Source organism: Myotis myotis, unplaced genomic scaffold (genome assembly GCF_014108235.1).
Source record: "Myotis myotis isolate mMyoMyo1 unplaced genomic scaffold, mMyoMyo1.p scaffold_m19_p_20, whole genome shotgun sequence".
NCBI classification, from domain to species: Eukaryota; Metazoa; Chordata; class Mammalia; order Chiroptera; family Vespertilionidae; genus Myotis; species Myotis myotis.
Genome location: NW_023416325.1, coordinates 17415974 through 17432535, shown reverse-complemented (window position 1 = coordinate 17432535; position 16562 = coordinate 17415974). Strand labels below are relative to the sequence as shown.

The 16562-nt window shown below is 59.1% G+C and overlaps 1 protein-coding gene across 4 annotated transcripts in view; it reads left to right on the top strand.

Annotated features, from left to right (window-relative positions):
- RBM19 (RNA binding motif protein 19) overlaps positions 1-16562 on the top strand; it is a 97273-nt gene that overhangs the window by 13565 nt on the left and 67146 nt on the right. For 3 of the 4 annotated variants that reach the window (XM_036353967.1, XM_036353966.1, XM_036353965.1), the window contains exons 15-21: positions 1309-1509; positions 2631-2760; positions 8382-8575; positions 8957-9017; positions 10627-10706; positions 12041-12096; positions 14083-14199. In XM_036353967.1, coding sequence (XP_036209860.1) covers positions 1309-1509; positions 2631-2760; positions 8382-8575; positions 8957-9017; positions 10627-10706; positions 12041-12096; positions 14083-14199 — 839 coding nt within the window. The remainder of the gene's footprint in view (positions 1-1308; positions 1510-2630; positions 2761-8381; positions 8576-8956; positions 9018-10626; positions 10707-12040; positions 12097-14082; positions 14200-16562) is intronic. The other variant, XM_036353968.1, reaches the window with a different exon arrangement.

The window sequence follows — 16562 nt, the reverse complement described above, 5'->3', positions numbered from 1 at the left end:
TAGGGAGGTGAATGGGTGGATAAGTAACTATCACTAGCTAGCATCTATTGGGACTTACCAAAGCACCCTTCCAAGTTTCACTTTCCTAATCCTCATGGAAAGCAGCACTGCTGTCCCCGGTCACACAGAAGGGATCGTCACAGGTGCAGTCCCTCGTTCCAGGTCATGCAGCTATTCATGGTGGAGCCAGATTTGAACGTGGCCCCAGAGTCCACGTCCCTAATCGTTACACTTGCAATCTGAGTTGTACCTTCAAAGCCCATGGGTGCCCTGCCTTTCCCACCTGCAGATGTGCCCTCCCCTATGAGGAGAGCATGTGAGGCCTACAGGATGGGTGTTAATCATTAGCCCATTTCACAGATGAGAACACTGAGGCCCACAGGGAAAGCAGACCGGGGTTTCAGGCCAGGTCAGTGGCTGAGCTGAGACTCATGCTCAGATGATCCCAGACCTGGAACTTTCCCATTACATGTTTTTGTCTCTCCTGCCCCCTCCAACATTGTTTTTCATGAAACAGTTGCTGATGTTCACACAGCGCTTATGCATTCGCCCTTTGCCTGTGTTAGCACAGCTGTTGCAGCCTCTCCCGGAGTGGTCCTGGAGATAGCCCGTGTCCTTATGTCAGTGAGGGGCCGAGCGCCGGTCAGTGCATCTCCAGTGTCTAGTGTTTAGGTTTGAGTTCTTCCAAAGGCAGACTCAGAGTCAAGGACAAGTATGGTTTTGGGCAGCAGACACAGTGAGAAAGGCCAAGGGGAGGGCGGGAGCCCGGTGCAGGGCATGCTTATGACAGCACCTCGTCCGGCAGGGCCGAGCTGGACCTGGGGCACCGGCAGAGCCCTGCCTGGAACTGTCCCACCCACAGGACCAGGGACGCACCAACCCCTGGGAGCCCGGGCTGCTCCCACCCAGCCCCTGTCGCCTGCCATGATGTGACAGCAGGCACCTGCAGTTGCAGGAGAAGGCCCGGGGCCTGGGCCGGGGATGCAGATGCTGCCTGGGCTGGAGCACCCGGATGTCCCGCAGGGCTGCTGTGGGCAGTGGCGGGAGCTGCCGCGGCTCCACAGTGGAGGGGCAGGGATTTCACCCAGGGGGTCCACTCTGGTGCCCTCACCCTTACCCACTCCACGGAGCCTCCTCTTATCCAGGGAGCCACGTGCCTGAGACGGTGCCGTCTCCTGGGCCGGCCTTTGAAGTGCCTGGTGACTGAGGTCCCAGCGGGGTACCTGGTCTGGAGTCGACCACAGATCAGTGCTGGTGGCAGGGCCTGCCCTCCTGTTGTCCCTAATGTGTCCATCTCCTCCCTCGCAGCCCGCTGCAGAGCGAAGCAAAACGGTGATTCTGGTGAAGAACCTGCCGGCAGGCACCTTGGCGGCCGAGCTGCAGGAGACCTTCGGCCGCTTCGGCAGCCTGGGCCGCGTGCTGCTGCCCGAGGGCGGCGTCACCGCCATCGTGGAGTTCCTGGAGCCGCTGGAGGCCCGCAAGGCCTTCCGCCACCTGGCCTATTCCAAGGTAGGGCGCCGGCCTGCGTCCTGGGGATGAAGGGAGCAGACACAGCAACGGTCTGAGCAGGGGCCTGGCACGTGGGAGCCCCTCTGAAAGCACCTGCTCTGTGCTGACTGAGCTTGGTTCCCCCCGAGATCACAGGGGAGAGGCTAGAACCTCCAGAAAGAGGTCCCAGCCTCGGGCTCCTCGGCATTCTGCTCCCTTGGACCTGAACCCCATTCTTCTGCTTGTGGGGTGTTGTACCTACAATAGCGTAGCAGTCAGTTCTGCAGGCGGACTGTCTCCTGTCCTTGGCAGAAACAAACACACACTCACACACAGTAATGAGTGTGATAGTCTCCTGTGGCCGCCATAACAGGTTCCCACCAACTCCGTGGCTTAAAACAGCAATGTGTCCTCTCACAGTTCTGAGGCCGGAGGTAGGAAATGGGGGTGCTATAGGGCCGTGCTCCCACAGGCTTCAGGGAGGCCCCCCTCGCCCCTGCAGCGCTTGGTGGAGCCAGTGCCCATGGCTGTGGCTGCTGCACTGGCCTCTGCCTCCTCACGTGCCTTCTCCTTCCCTCCATTTCTGGCTGGATCCAGGGCGACCTCACTTCCAGATCCTTCACTCAGTGACATTTGCAGACCCTTTTCCCAAATCGGTCACACAGGTGCTGGGGGTCAGGACGTGGACGGCTCTTCTGGGGCCACCTTACAGCCGCTGCAAGTAGCTTCTCTCTCAGGCACGTTAGCCATGTGCAGCCTCTGTCAGTGTCTGGTTTGTCCTTTCTAAGAAGAGCCGTAGGCACATACATGCACATGCGTGGCCGAGAGTCTGTTGTGGGGAGAGAAGCGTGGTCTCCAGCGTCCCCACTGCACTTCCTGCACGAGAGCTGCATCTCATCCTGGTCTGTCCCTCGCCCCCTGCCCACTCACACCTCCGCCAGAGCAGCCCAGGGGACACACGTGCTCGGCCCCTCTCCCAGCCCTGAGCTGCAGCAGGCCCCGGGGTTCTCAGGGATCAGGCGGCGGAGGGCTCTGGGCTGTGTGCCCCTCCTGGCTCTTTCAGGGCGAGTCCCTCGTACTCTCTGACCCTCGGGCTCTTCGTCTGTGTAAGACACTGAGTCCCTCCTCACCTCTGTCTGCAGTTCCACCATGTCCCCCTGTATCTGGAATGGGCTCCCGTCGGCGTCTTCTCCAGCTCAGCCCCACAGAGGGAGGGACCCCAAGACACACCGGTGGAGCCTGCGGAAAAGGATGGGGCGGAGCCACAACCTGGTGAGAGCTGAGTCCCGGGACAGCGGTGGGGGAAACGGGTGGGCGGCACCATTATTAGGTTTAAAGTTCATTGTTCGTCCCAGAGACCAGTGGGTCTCAGACTCTTGGATTTCATAGGCGCATTCCCTAGAAAAATAGAGCGTAAACGTGATGGGTGCAGGGCAAGGCCGTCAGCTTTTTGGCTTGTCAATTAGAGGTTGCCAGGAAAATAAACTACTTGGGATCTATTCCTAGGGACTCAGAACACAGCCAGTGAAAACAGCCTTACTTCACCCACCCGCCCTGATGCCTCCTGGGCCAGGGTGGCTGGGGGAGGAGTCAGTCTGGAGGGTGGAGGGTCCGGGCGTGGCGCAGCGCCCTCTGGCGTCCAGGGGCTGCAAAGGCAGGGAAGGGAGGTGGGTCCCCATTGGCAGTGGGGACCTCGCAGTTCTCTGGTGGAGACTGTCCTGAGGATGGGGAGACACTGCACGTTCTGGACCCACCAGAAGGGTCAGGGGCGCCCCCGTGATGGATCACCTGAACCCCCCTGTATTCCCAGTGCCCCCTAGGCCGGTGCAGCCCCCAGTTGAGAACCACTTAGTCTGGAGACCGTGACTGCATCCTAGAATGAAAGGCCTTTAGAAAAGTTTCTAAAAGGGCTGTGATGGTCCTTTAGCCAGGGGCCATGGTCTTGCCCATCAGTAATATTTCTCCCCCTTTCCCTCTACCCCTTTGGGGTTACCAGTCTGCTATCTACCGTATCCATTGTTCCTATTTTTAAAGTGTTAACAGCAAAAAGGAAAAGTGCAGGTTGGGGCCATGTCTGTGCTGGTTGCCAGCCCTGTTGTCAGGTGAATCCCCCAGAGCTCACCCGGGGCCTCTTTGCCCTTTTTGTTCCTTTCTGACACCTGTCACGTACACAGTCCCCTGTCCCCTGCGCTGTTCCTTGTCACCCGCTCCTCCCTGACGGCCGGCCTCTCGCATTGTTCCCGCGGCTTCCCCAGGCCCGGCCGCACTGCACGGGGCTCAGCAGCCCAGCCCTGCGTGTCCTCGGGCTCCCCAGGGAGGCGGGCAGGAGGGGCGTGGACGCGCCTCTCTGTTCACCCCCCCTGCGCAGCCCTCCGCTCTCTGTACCAGTCCTGAGGGAGGGGGGCTGTGTGTTTTATCTCCCCACAACCAAGACCCTCACCTCCAGATAAAGGCCTCCGAGGGGGAGGGGGCCCCGAAAAGCTGCTCGCCACTGATAACAGTCTGTGCTGGCGGCCTTCGCCCAGAGCGGAGGGGAGGGGGCGGCTAAACTCTGCGCCTGGTTACAGTGAGGCCCCGCGCGGCCCTGCGTGACTGGGTTTTGTTGTGCTAACCCGGCGGCAGCGCGTCCTCCCAGGCCTCCCCGGCTCCCTCCAGCCCCCTCTGCCCACCCTGGGCCCAGCCCTGCCTCCTTTCTTTCTTCTCCCCTCTTCTGGTTCCTGGTGATTTCGTTGGCAAACATCTGTTTGAGTCTCACAGTTCCTCGTTTATGCTTTCTAGTCTTTCTTCTGCCTCTCCACGAGCAGAGGGTGCGTGAGTGCGCGTCTAACTCCATTTTCTCGGTCAGGATGCTGCGGCTCCGTGGGTAAGACAGTTGCCCGGGGCCACGCTAGTATCGGCCTCACTCTCATTTCCCAGGCCGCGTGCTCTCCCAGCTCTGCGCTGCCTCCTGACTGCAGCCTGGGGCCCCCTTTTCTCAGCAGATCTCAGGGCTGCGGTGCCCTTGTCTCCGTAGTTCTTCCCGCAGCCCAGGGGGTGCAGGGGCAGGAGGCAGGCGCTGGGACACCGGTTTAGGGAGACAGCAGCAGCGCTGTGCTGCTGGAGGAAGGCCAGGCCCGCCTTTGATTTCAGTCGGACGCTCCTCCCAGGTGGGGCCAGGACTGCTGGTTGGCTCGTTGGAAGGGGGAGGGACCAGATGAGCAGGCAGGTCGCAGGTGCTGGCTGTCCTCACAGTCCCCTCACTCATCCTGGGCCGGGCCCGAGGGCGGCTCACTCGCCAGGGAAGGAGGCTCCGTCTGGTTCTGGGGTGCTGTGCTGCCTCTCAACTCAGCTCTGCCACAGCTCTGACGTCACCCCTTCTGGGCAGGTACCCGGGGCTTTAAACAGACACAGACCAGCCCCTGCCCCTGGCGTGGGGGGACTCTGGCCACGCTCAGAGGTGCTGGGCCCCCGAGCTGTTGGGCTTGTGAGGCTGCGACACCTGGATGCCACACTGGGCCTGGCTGGAGTCCCGACCCCAGGAGAGGCCGAGAGAGGGGCCAGCAGGCTTTGCCAGGAGTCTGCCCAGGCAGGGGGGGCGGAGCACAGAGCCCCGGCTGACCGCGGGTGGCCACGAGCTGACCACTGCCTGGTGCAGAGCTGCGACATGCCTTTGAGCTCATTGCCAAAGCTTAAATATATATACATTATTGATTTTTTACAGAGAGAAAGGGAAAGGGATAGAGATTTAGAAACATCGATGAGAGAGAAACATCGATCAGCTGCCTCCTGCACACCCCCCAGTGGGGATATGCCCACAGCCAAGGTGCATGCCCTTGACCGGAATCGAACCTGGGACCCTTCAGTCCGCAGGCCGACGCTCTATCCACTGAGCCAAACCGGTTATGGTTGCCGAGGCTTTTAAACTGTGGGTTTTCCCGTACAAGCGGGACTTTCAGCTTCTTTGGAAACATCTGAACGTCTGACACCCTGGGCTGGCCTTCCTACATGGCAGCCGCTGGCCAGTGTCAAGAGGAGGCTGCCCCTTAAACTGCCGTGAGCCCTCTTGGTCTCCATCATCCCCACTGTTCTTTTTTTAAATCTTTTTTAGTCTTCCATAAACCTCTCTCCAACCTGTAGGCACCTGAGACTTAAAATTCTGGCAGCCCCAGAATTTTCTCTGGGAATGTGGCTGCTGAGGTCCCTGGAGCCGCGTGCGGCGTGGGCCTCAGTCCCTTCCTTTCTCCTCTCATCTCCAACGCAAATGCGAGGAGAGCCAGGGTGGAGCTGTCCTCCCAGCTGAAGGCCGTGGCCTTCGTTTCCATTGAAGTTCTCATTCGGAACCGAAGTCTTAGCTGCTTTGCATAGCTCCGCTTCCCCATCATCAGTGATACAGTGTGCACCCTGCTTTGCTTTGCAAGTGGGGATCGAGTATAAATGGCCACACCGTGGAGTCCCTTGTTGGGTAAATTGTGTAGGAAGGAGCCTTTATGTAGATGATTCTTTTTGTCCTGGAGAGACACTGAGTTCTAGCTTCACCTCAGAGGGAGGGAGGACGCCTGTCCCACTGCTGTTCAGCTGTCACCCATTCCCTTAGGGCAGTGGTCGGCAAACTGCGGCTCGCGAGCCACATGCGGCTCTTTGGCCCCTTGAGTGTGGCTCTTCCACAAAATACCGACTTCTGCGCACGGGCCACGAAGTTTCAATAGCACTGTACGTGCGTGCCCGCATGTGGTATTTTGTGGAAGAGCCACACTCAAGGGGCCAAAGAGCCGCATGTGGCTCGCGAGCCACAGTTCGCCGACCACTGCCTTAGGGCTTCAAAGGGTTGTCGTGTGACAAAGCAGTTGATGCTTCACTAGGACTTGCAAACATTAGGCCTGCAGCAGAAAGGGGGTGGGATGGAGAGGCTTTGGTGCTCAGCACAGGTGTGAGGACAGACCTGAACCCCAAGCAGCCCCCGTGGGTCTCAGAAGTCTGAACCAGTTGGGTGCTGGTGTGTGCGAGAGGCAGGGATGTCTGTCAGCTCTGGGTGGCACGCTGAGTTGCCTCGCCCCGCCCTGCCCCATGCCAGCCAGCCAAGCAGGGTCTGGATCTGCAGGGAGCGGTGGGCCCCCTGCTCAGAGCCCTGAGGCCAAGGGGTGAGGGCCCAGCTGATGGCTGCCTTTGCTGAGATGGTTTATTTCCTAGAGGCTGTGGGACGGGCATCAGAAGCTTGGATGGGGGTGGGGGGGACTTGTCCCCAGCCCCGACCATGTGACTTGGGGGGAAATAGGGGAGGTTGATGGAAACTGAACACGTTTCCGGGGCATCCCTGTGAGGCTCCTGTCACCTCGGGTGGAATTCACACTCGGCACAAGGGCTGCCGCCTGTGTCGCAGCCACACACCCGCCTGCAAGCTCCCCGTGTCACATCTGCTGTGCCCTCTTCCCGCAACGCTGTTCCTTCGCAGCAGGGGGGGGCGGGGGCAGATGAAGCCACAGCCTCTGTCACCCCGTCTCCAGAAATAACCAGGAGCACCCTGAGCATTGCTTTCCTGCCGCGTGTGCGTGTGTGTGTGCGTGTGCGTGTGCGTGTGCGTGTGTGTGAGATAGGATGGAAGTTACTAAACTCCAGAGCATTGGGCGTACATGAAATAAGCCCAGCCTGCACAATGGGCGAGTAAGTAGAACCTGAAAGTGTCTGCAGTCACAGCTGGTTCACAGGACATACTTCAGGAGGGGTGCGAACGCTTGTTTGAACAACCTGAAGTATGAATGAGGGCACTCAAACACAGAACCGACCGAAACGCTATTTTTCTTTTCTGAAAGAAAAACTGTCCCACCCTGGCCACTGTACCTGAACGGTTAGAGCATTGGCCCACACACTGAAGGGTCGCTGGTTTGATTCCGGATTAAAGGCACATTCTGAATTGCAGATTCAATCCCCAGCCCCGGTTGGGGCTCCAACCGATGTCTCTTTCACACCGATGTTTCTCTCTCTCGGTCTCTTCCTCCCTCCCTTCCACTCTCTAAAAATCGATGGAAAAAATATTCTCTGGTGAGGCTTAAAAAAAACACACAAAACCAGTTGTCCTGCTTCCTTCCAGGCCTGTGAGCCCCTCAGGACAGTCCCGGGAGCTCTGCCCTGTCCCCGGTGCCCAGAATGTGAGGCACTGAGTGACCTTGTATACTGTTTCCTGTCTCACTTTCCTCCTAATTTTTTATCACGAGCATCACGTTCTATTCAGCTCCTCGAGCTGCCCGTGAACTTGTCCATGTGGTCGCACATCCTTCGGAAGCATCGTTGTCAGTGACCACACCCCTTATCCCGGGCGTTGGTGGCCCTGTAACTCTCCTCCTCTCCTGCTCGGGAGCGTTTGGTGTGTGTGTCCCGTGTCCTCACGTGATGCCTGACTCTGAATCAAACATGTCACGTGTGGGTAAAACACTCCTTTGTCAGTGCTCCCTGAAGCTGAATGGAACATCCCTTAGCCTCAGGGCTATTGTTCGCGTTCTGTAATTTCTAAAAGTTTTAAAGTTGAGTTTTAGTTTGAAAGTTCACTAAGTATTTTTTCTTTTAGAAAAAATAAAACTTGCTGAAGGTTTGGGGTCAATAAAACCGTTCACAGCAGTTCACACAGCAGTTTACTTGGAAGCTCAAATGAGTGTGGGGAGTCCGAGCCTTCGAAGGGTCATCGTTTGGGGTCTGTGTTTCATGTTCCTTTCTCTTCAAAACAGAGGAAGGGGCGGGACCGCCTCTCCCTGTCCATCAGGCCTTGCTAACCCAGCCCCGGCTGGGAGTGGTATCCCTCCTGGCGTCGCCCGCCCAGCGGAACACCCTGGATCCAGCAGGTTCTGCGCCTGAGGCAGAGTAGGCGTCATGTAATGGATTTTGGGTGGCTTTTTTTTATTTCTGTTGTTTTGATGGGGATCCAGTGCCAGACAGCGAGACCCGAGAAGGTGAAGAGCCGACAGAGGGAGGAGCAGCCAACTCTTCATTGAAGATGGAGGAGGAGGAGGAGGAGGAGGAGGAGGAGGAGGAGGAGGAGGAGGAGGAAGAGAGCATTCCTGGGTGTACCCTGTTTATTAAAAATCTCAACTTCGACACAACTGAGGAGACGCTGAAGGGGGTGAGTGATGGCTCTGGGGTGCGGGCTGGGAACCCCCCGGCTCACGTGGTCGCTGCCTGGCCTGCCTGTCAGCAGGTGCTCGTGTTGATCTAGTTGAGCAGCCAACGCCCACCGCCTGACATCTCTGCCGGGCCGTCCAGCGGACGTGTCACCCAAGACCTGAGCAGCAGCCAGACCAGCCTGGGGCTGGGGAGGGAGGGCACCCACAACACCCAAGGGATACGTCGGATGCCTGGGAAGGCGCCCGTCCTGCGAAAGCGCAGTCAGTGTCAACGGCACGGACTTAGGGAACAGCCTGGGCACCCCCGTGTTTAAGGCCCCGCCTGGGGCGGTTGCAGGATCAGCCGGGAACGGCGGCGACACCTGTTAACTCTCTTCCAGGTGTTTTCCAAGGTGGGCGCGGTGAAGAGCTGCTCCATTTCCAGGAAGAAGAACAAAGCAGGTACTGCCTGCGGAGCCTCAGCCGGAACCAGATGGTTCCGGAAGAAACGGGAGCTTTGGGTGGGGGGTAAGGGCGACTCGCACCGGGTTGTTTTGAGAGTCCTCTTGTTCTGAAATATTGTCACTGCCGAACCCGCTTGGCAGAGCGGCCCTGGTTCCTGTGTCCCGGAGACCCTGGTGCCCAGCGGGGCAGCCGCGCACGTCAGGGTCTGAGAACCTGGACTCCAGCCCCTGGACTGTCGGACGGTTTGGGAGCAGGCACAGGCCGGTAGGGTGGCGCCGTTCAGTGGCAGAGGCCTCTCCCCCGCCAGCACCTCTGCCGGGGGAACTTGCTAGGCAACAGCAGGAAATGCCGATCCAGGGCTCTCCCCTTCCCCTCCAAGAAGTAGCCCAGACGGAGAACATCTGGAAGGTTCCACCGAGGCATTAGCCACGCACCTCACTGGTTGGTGGGTGCCGAGGCCATGCAGAGGCCGCCGTGGTCTCTCCATTCGGCCTTGGGTGTTGTCCCGAGTTGCTCGGCCTCTGCTGTGTCTCCTCTCCAGTCCTGGCCTCCTGTAAGATGCTCTTAGAGATCTTGTTTTGTGTGTCCTGTAAACACCCCTTGTTTCCACAGCCATGCAGTCCCCTTCCCTTCAGTTTGGTGGCATTTGCAGGGATGCCACAAGCCCGCCTACAGCTGTGTCCTGAGGGACACACGAGCTGGTGGCTGCAGCACAGTGGGAGGGGGCCAGGGGGGGCAGCCCAGCACAAGGTTTCACGTCAGCCCGAGGCTGGGAGGTGGAAGCAGCAAGCAGCAGGCAGGGAACAGAGGCTGGAGGTGGGAGCAGCCGAGTGCCCGCGGGAATGCGCAAGGCAAAGGCAATGGCGGGAGACGGGAGAGACAGGCTGGTTCCAAAAGACAGAGGCCTCCATCAGACCCCAGCCAGTCCTGGAGTTTACCTTGGGGGGAAACAGAATAGGCTCAGGAAATGTGTGTGAAATGCTGGGGGAGGCACGCATCACATTTTGTGTCGAAAGGGCAAGATGCAATTAGAGGTCTTACGTTGTGTGTGTGTCCTCCAAACCCCGCCCAGTGCTATGCATCCGAGGTCGGGAAGCCAGAGCTCATACAGTTTGAGCTCCCCGTCCTGACGGCCTGAGGCTGCCTCCCTCCCTCTCCCAGCCTCATGCCCGATGGTCAGAAGCACAGTTAAGAGTGAGCCTTGGGCGTGTGGGACTGTCACGCCCACGTCCACCTCAGCATTACGTACAGGAGGGCAGGGGACTGCCAGGGAGAGGCTTTGCTGCTGGTCACTGCCATGGTTGGGACAGTTCCCTCTCCCTCCCAAAGGCGGAATTCTATTACGAAGCTAATTATCACGCCAGTCATCTGTTAATTCACAGGCAGCCTGCCTCGGGTGGTGGCTGTATCGCTTCCCTGGCTGACTCTACGAGATGACTAGTAATGAGTGGCGAGCCAGGAGCTGAAACATTGGGGGAATGAAGGGGTGTGTGAAGAAGAGAATACGAAGCCCCTGGCCCACCGGGCCCTTGGACTTGGCCTTGCGCTCCCTCTTCGTGTTCCTCCCTACCAGCCACGCAGCGTGATTCCCGCCTCTCTCTTCCAGGGGCGCTGCTGTCCATGGGGTTCGGCTTCGTGGAGTACAGGAAGCCGGAGCAGGCCCAGAAGGCGCTCAAGCAGCTCCAGGTAAAGGGTTTCTCGGGGGAGGGCCAAGTCACAGGCAGGCGGGGGGACGGGGTCCCGTCAGCCCTCCATACTGAGTGGGAGTGCGGGTCCAGCCACGCTGTCTCCAGTTCTCCAGGGGACTGTGGCCCAAGAGCAGCCAGGAGCCTTCCTCAGGGTCTGTAGTCACTGTGGTGCATTCATTCACCCATCCACCGCTCGTTATCAAGGGCCCGGGTGTGCTCACCACCCAGCTCTCCTTCCTCTCCCAGAGGTGCGCGTGGGCCGGGCACAGTGGAAGGGCGCCCTGCAGGGTCACCGCCCTGGGCAGCTTCGCTCATTTGTAGGAACGGTCCAGGTGACTGACTGTCCCAGGAGAGCTCCCTGGTCATGGGAATGGCCTTGTGGGTCATAACTGGGAGCGTGGTCAGTTCTACTAGAACTTGACCTTCCCCTTGCCTCAAGGCAGCTGCAGGGAGGGCTGAGTTGGGTTTGGGTAGGATGATGGGGACGTGATGGCCTGGGGGCCTCCCTCCACCTTTCGTTCGAAAGGCTCTCCAGCAGGGCTCGCACACACAGGTGCCCACGGGGCCCAAGCAGTCAGTGAAGGGGCAGGCATGCCCCAGAACAAACCCCGCACTCCCGCCCGCTCCTTGGCCTCAGAGGAAGGTGGGCCCGGCGACCGGGGTCCGTGGTGTTTTGTTCGTGCTGTTTTCTGAGCGGCACTGGGAGTCAGCTCTGCGCGCTCCGCGGCCCTCCTCCCCGCCCATGTGAACCCGGGTCTGCGGGGCTCTGCTGGGCACAGCGTCATCTGTCCTCGCGGTGCGCGCACGTGTGCAGATGGTGCAGAGTCGTTCGCACGGAGCCGTGCGTGCTGTGTCTTACGGGCGATTTAAGGGATTTTTGAGGGTGATTTTCCTAATCTGCCAGTTTTGCCTCGAGGGACCGACCTCAGAGCCGTGCTTAGATGCGGCTCCGCTGGGCGCAGACCTTTTCTGGAAGAGCATACGAACCAGACTGAACGCCGCCAGCCGGGCCGCAGGGGCTCGCTGGGCTGAAAACACTTGCAGCCGTGGAAAATCCTGGGCCCTCGCCTGGCAGAATGGCCCAGGGCCCTCGTAGCTCGAGAGGACATTGGAGCGCCAGGTCTCTGACCACCAGCTGCCGGCTCAGCGCGGGCGTTTCCGGGAAAAGCCCTGCTCTGTCCTGGGCTCCAGCTGGTCCCTCCTCCCGGGACCGGTCATTCCTCCCTGAAGCTTCCCGCCCCCTCGCTCAGCTGAAGCCAGGCCTGGGGCAGGGCAGGGGGCGGGCGGGTGTTTCTAAGAGGAAGAGGGACAAGCGTGTGTCTTACCTCGTAGGGTCACGTCGTGGACGACCACAAGCTGGAAGTGAGGATCTCGGAACGAGCCACTAAGTGAGTCCCCGGGGCCTTCCCTTCCCTTCCCTGCCATCCGGGTCCATCCTTTCGGTGCCCCGAGGGGCGTCTCACGGCCCTTACAGCCTCTCCCCGACCCTTCCTAATTAAGGTGGTGGCACGCGTGCCAGCTCTGTCACCGTTTCCCTGACGGACGGGGGCCGGCCAGTCCTTGGGTAAATGTTTAATACACGCAGCGGAAGGCAGGGGCGCAGGCAGGAGAAATAAGCACATCCCACGACCTTGGCCGGGCCGTAAACCAGGGAAGGCGTGCCACTGACTACCACGTGGGCCGAACCAGAAGTGTGAAACCTAGACGCATCCCTTCATGGGGCTTTTTATTATGGAGCCAGGCAACAGTGCCCACATGGCCTCCGTTAACTGGCGATTCAGTAGGTGTTAGAGGTGGTGACCAGCGGCAGACCCATGCCCAGGGCCCAGCTTCCTGAAGCAGTGAGCTTTTTTGAGCTTCAGTTTTGCCCCGACATATCCACTGTCCGTAGGTCTAAATGGGCTAGTATATGTGAGGGGCTTCGCACGGTGCCCAGCACGGAACGTGTGCGCAGTGTACGCCATCGTCACCATTGCCATTGCCACCCACCGGCCTCAGGCGATGAAACGACCACATCTAATGGCCCTAGGGCCGGTCTCAGATACTTAGTTGGTACTTTTCAGCCACTCGGTCCTCGTGTGGTCCTGGAGCAAACTGCTCTCAGTGAGCTCACCTGCTGTCTCCTCCCTCTTCGTCTGCTGATGCTGCCTGACACCCCAGCCCAGGCCGCCGGGCGCTCCCATCCCGGTCTGTGCCACGCAGAGCACCCTTAGCGAGAAGAAGGCTCGGCACAGGAGCCCTCGGAGACCCGACGGGTTCCCGAGCTGCGGTGTGAGCGCGGGGTCCAGGCTCCTGAGCCCCACAGCTGTGGGTTCCAGTCCAGGGCCGTGTGACCTTGGGGTGACTGCGCCTGGAATTGAAACGCAATGGCCGGAGGTTGTGCGGAGCGTCTAACACGTGCGGGGCACACGAGAACTTGGCCAGGGGTGGAGATCTGGTGACCTTTCTTCAGTCCCTGTTCCTAGGGAGTCGGGCTGTTGGCCAGCACAGCCCTAGACACAGACAGTGAATAGAAACGTGGTTGAATGTCCTTGGCTGTGAGACAGTGATTGGCCCCAGGAAGAGAAGTGAAGCTGGGGTTCCTGTTTCAGTGGAGATGGTAGGGAGGGCCTCTGTGGAGGTGGCGTGGGGCGGACTTACAGGAAGTGGCCATAGCAACAGTCATCAGAGGGATGTTTATCACACGTGGGCCCTGCACAGGGCTTGACATGACCTCTCTCGTTAAGTCCTCAGGCATTTTGAGGTTGGCACCATTACTAGACCCTCTATGGTTAAGGAAACAGGCCTTAGGGGCCAAATGACTTGCTCCAGACACACAGATCCCAAGTGGCCGAGTTGGCGTTTGCGCCCGGATGTTAACTCGAAGCGAACCTTGACCCTTCCATGGCGCGGGAGGTCCCCGGGAGCAGGGGCAGGAAAGGCAGGGCTGTGCTGGCGGAGTTTCTCCCTCTACCCTGGTCCAGCTCCCTGAGCAGAAGCTGGATGTGCTCTTGGTGAGTGATGAAAGCTCGCCATCAAGACCTTTGGACCAGCTGGGGTCTTTCTGCGTCTGGAATGAGACAGAGGAGACTGGGTTTGGGGAGAAATAGGCCTCTCCTCGCCAGGGCTCCTGTCTTCGGTCCCAGTGGCCTCTAAGTCTCTTGGATGAAGGGCAGGAGACCCCCAAGGGTGGGATGTGTCGACCAGAGAAGATGATTATGGTCTATATTCCCCGGGGAGGCTGCCTCCTGCCCTGTGCCCGCAGCCTCGTGCACACTCACTCCCTAACTCCCTTGCCTGAACGCAAGACCAGCCTTGGTTTGGGGGTAGGGTGGTCGAGTCAGTGTAAGGCAGCAGCTACCTACCCCCAGTGACCGGCCCCTCCCCCGCTCCAGGCCAGCCCTGACATCCGCTCGGAAGAAGCAAGTTCCCAGAAAGCAGACCACCTCCAAGATCCTGGTGCGGAACATCCCCTTCCAGGCCCACAGCCGGGAGATCCGCGAGCTCTTCAGGTGAGTAGTGCCGGCTCGGTCCCGGTTCGGTCCGGGGGACGGCATGTGTGGGAACCTGCCGGAGCTTTGGGGAGGCGGCTTTGGGGCCACGGTGGCACCCCTGGGGGCCAGCGCCGTGGTCTCTGAAGGTTGTCTGTGGCTGCCTGTGATTTATCTCCCTGAGTCCCAGCTCTGCTCTCCAGAGCATGGGGCAGAAAGGAGTCGAAAGGGCGGTCTTCTCCCCCATCAGCTCTCCCCTTGGTCTTGCTGACATTTCTACCGCTCAGGGCCCTCCTTTGGTTTAAGCCAGTGGTTCCTCACCTTGGCAGCCCCTTCAAATCACCTGGCGACTTACAAGCTTGCCTCTGTCAGGCCCAACCCCCAGGGTTGGATTCCCCTGGAAAGTCCAGCCAGGGTGGGGACCCCTGGGCTGCATGGCTGTGTGTGGAGAGCACCTTTTAAAATGAAGGTGCATCCCCTACATAGTAATGCCACCAGCAGAGACCTCTCAGGCCCGGCAGGCGAGGGGACCTGCAGGAGCAGGCCGGGCGGGGACTGGTGTGGTGATGTGCAGACATGCAGGTTTGATCAGCCAGTTCCTCCCACGTTTGGAAAAAGAAACTGGCAATCCGAATTTTTAGGGGAATATGTTGGCACGTCATTCGCTTTCTAAAATCAAGCACCGTGCAGGACAGCGTCTGTGGACGGAATACAGCGCAGGGGCCACTGGGCTGCAGCCCTGTGCTCGTACCTCACACTGTCAGCTTTCTCAGGTTGGTTAGCTGCCCCCCAGCACCAAATCCCGGATGCTATGAGAGGGAATAAGGGGGGATGTTTAAGCCCAGGCCTGCCCAGGTGTGTGCTGGGCGGCCCAGAGAGAGGCCTCTGGCCCTCAGAATGGAAGGGCAGGTGACATTAGCCCCAGCCAGGCAGCTCGTCCAGGCTTGAATGGGACCTAAGAGAGTTCTGGAAACCTACATGGGTGAATAATGAAGGATTCTGCATACCAGGCCTCGGCTGTGCAGCCTGTGTGTATCTAGTTCCAGCATGAAGAGCTGGGTGTATTAGAATTGCCAGTTAGCATTTTACAAGGTCAGCGGTGGATGCAAAGTTAAGTTCTGTGTTCCAGAGACTAAAGCGAAGTTTCCTGGTGTGAAATCTTTGCTCTCACTCAGTGGTTTAAAGAAAGGGAGGCTGGTTAGAGGATCTGCTTTAAAAATCTCCGTCCTCCCGCCATGCTAAGTCGCATGCTGGCGCACGATTCCCGCAGGCCTGGGTTCCTGCAGGCGTGGGTTCCTGCAGGCGTGGTTGGCCGGGGTCGAAGCAAAGACACGGGCCCACTGGGTTCTGAGTAGCAGGGCCTTCGCTGTGGGCCAGGTCCCCTGTGTGGGAGCAGCCTGGTGAGATGGGGTCTCACTCTGGGGGATGTTTTCCTGCAGCCTGGATAGCAGTGGAGAGGAGTGTGCGCAAGGGCGTCGCTACAGTGCGTACGGGTCCTAGCCTATGGTGTCTGCTGGTTTCACGTGCCTCCACTCTTTAAAAAGAATCCAATTGAAGACCTGCCAGCTCCAAACGGAATTGCTTCAAACGGCGCGTGTGGATCAGGAAATAGTATCCCGCCGAAATGACAGTTTCACTTGGTTTGCAGTCTATTTAGGATGACACTTATCCAGGGAACAAAAGACCACACGGCAAGGGAACAGCACTTTGTTTGGTCTTGTGTTTTATAATTTATTTTGAGAAGACAGGGAATTAGTGTCCACTGAGCGGAATTACATGCGGTGCCTTCCCCCTGCCATTGTTCTGTTGGGATTTGCATCAACCCCTGGAGACGGGAAGGCCTCTGCCAGGGCTCACCTTGCTTTGTTGTGCCTGTGAGTTTGAGGCTGTTCTGAGGGGCGGCCAGCAGGGGTCGCTGTGAGCCTTCTCGGGGAGACCAGCTTGTCCGGAAACCAGAGACCGATTTCAGACAAAGCCAGTGGCCAGCAGCGTTTGGGGGAACCAGTCTGATCCATTTTGCCAGGCACGTTCTGTGGACTTGCCCTACCAGGTGTCATCAAGATCCCAGCTCCGTCCTTCGGAGCCCTCACTGCTGTGGCGCCTGGCTGCGCTCCTTCCCAGGCAGTGTCTTCCCCTCTAGCTGCACAGCAGCCTGCAAAAAAGGGGGGCGGATGCTGTTGCCACTTCTGCACCCCGAAGGGAACTGGAGACCGGGACATGAAGCATCCTGCTGAGACCACTCAGCTGAGCCCGGAGTTGAATGTCAGTGTCTGACTCAGAGCCTGGGCTCGGCCCCCTCCTGTCTCTCAGGTCTAGAGAGGACACCGTCGTCTCCCAGAGCACCGAGTTATAGCTGCTAAAAGTGAGGCCTTCAGCTCCCCTCC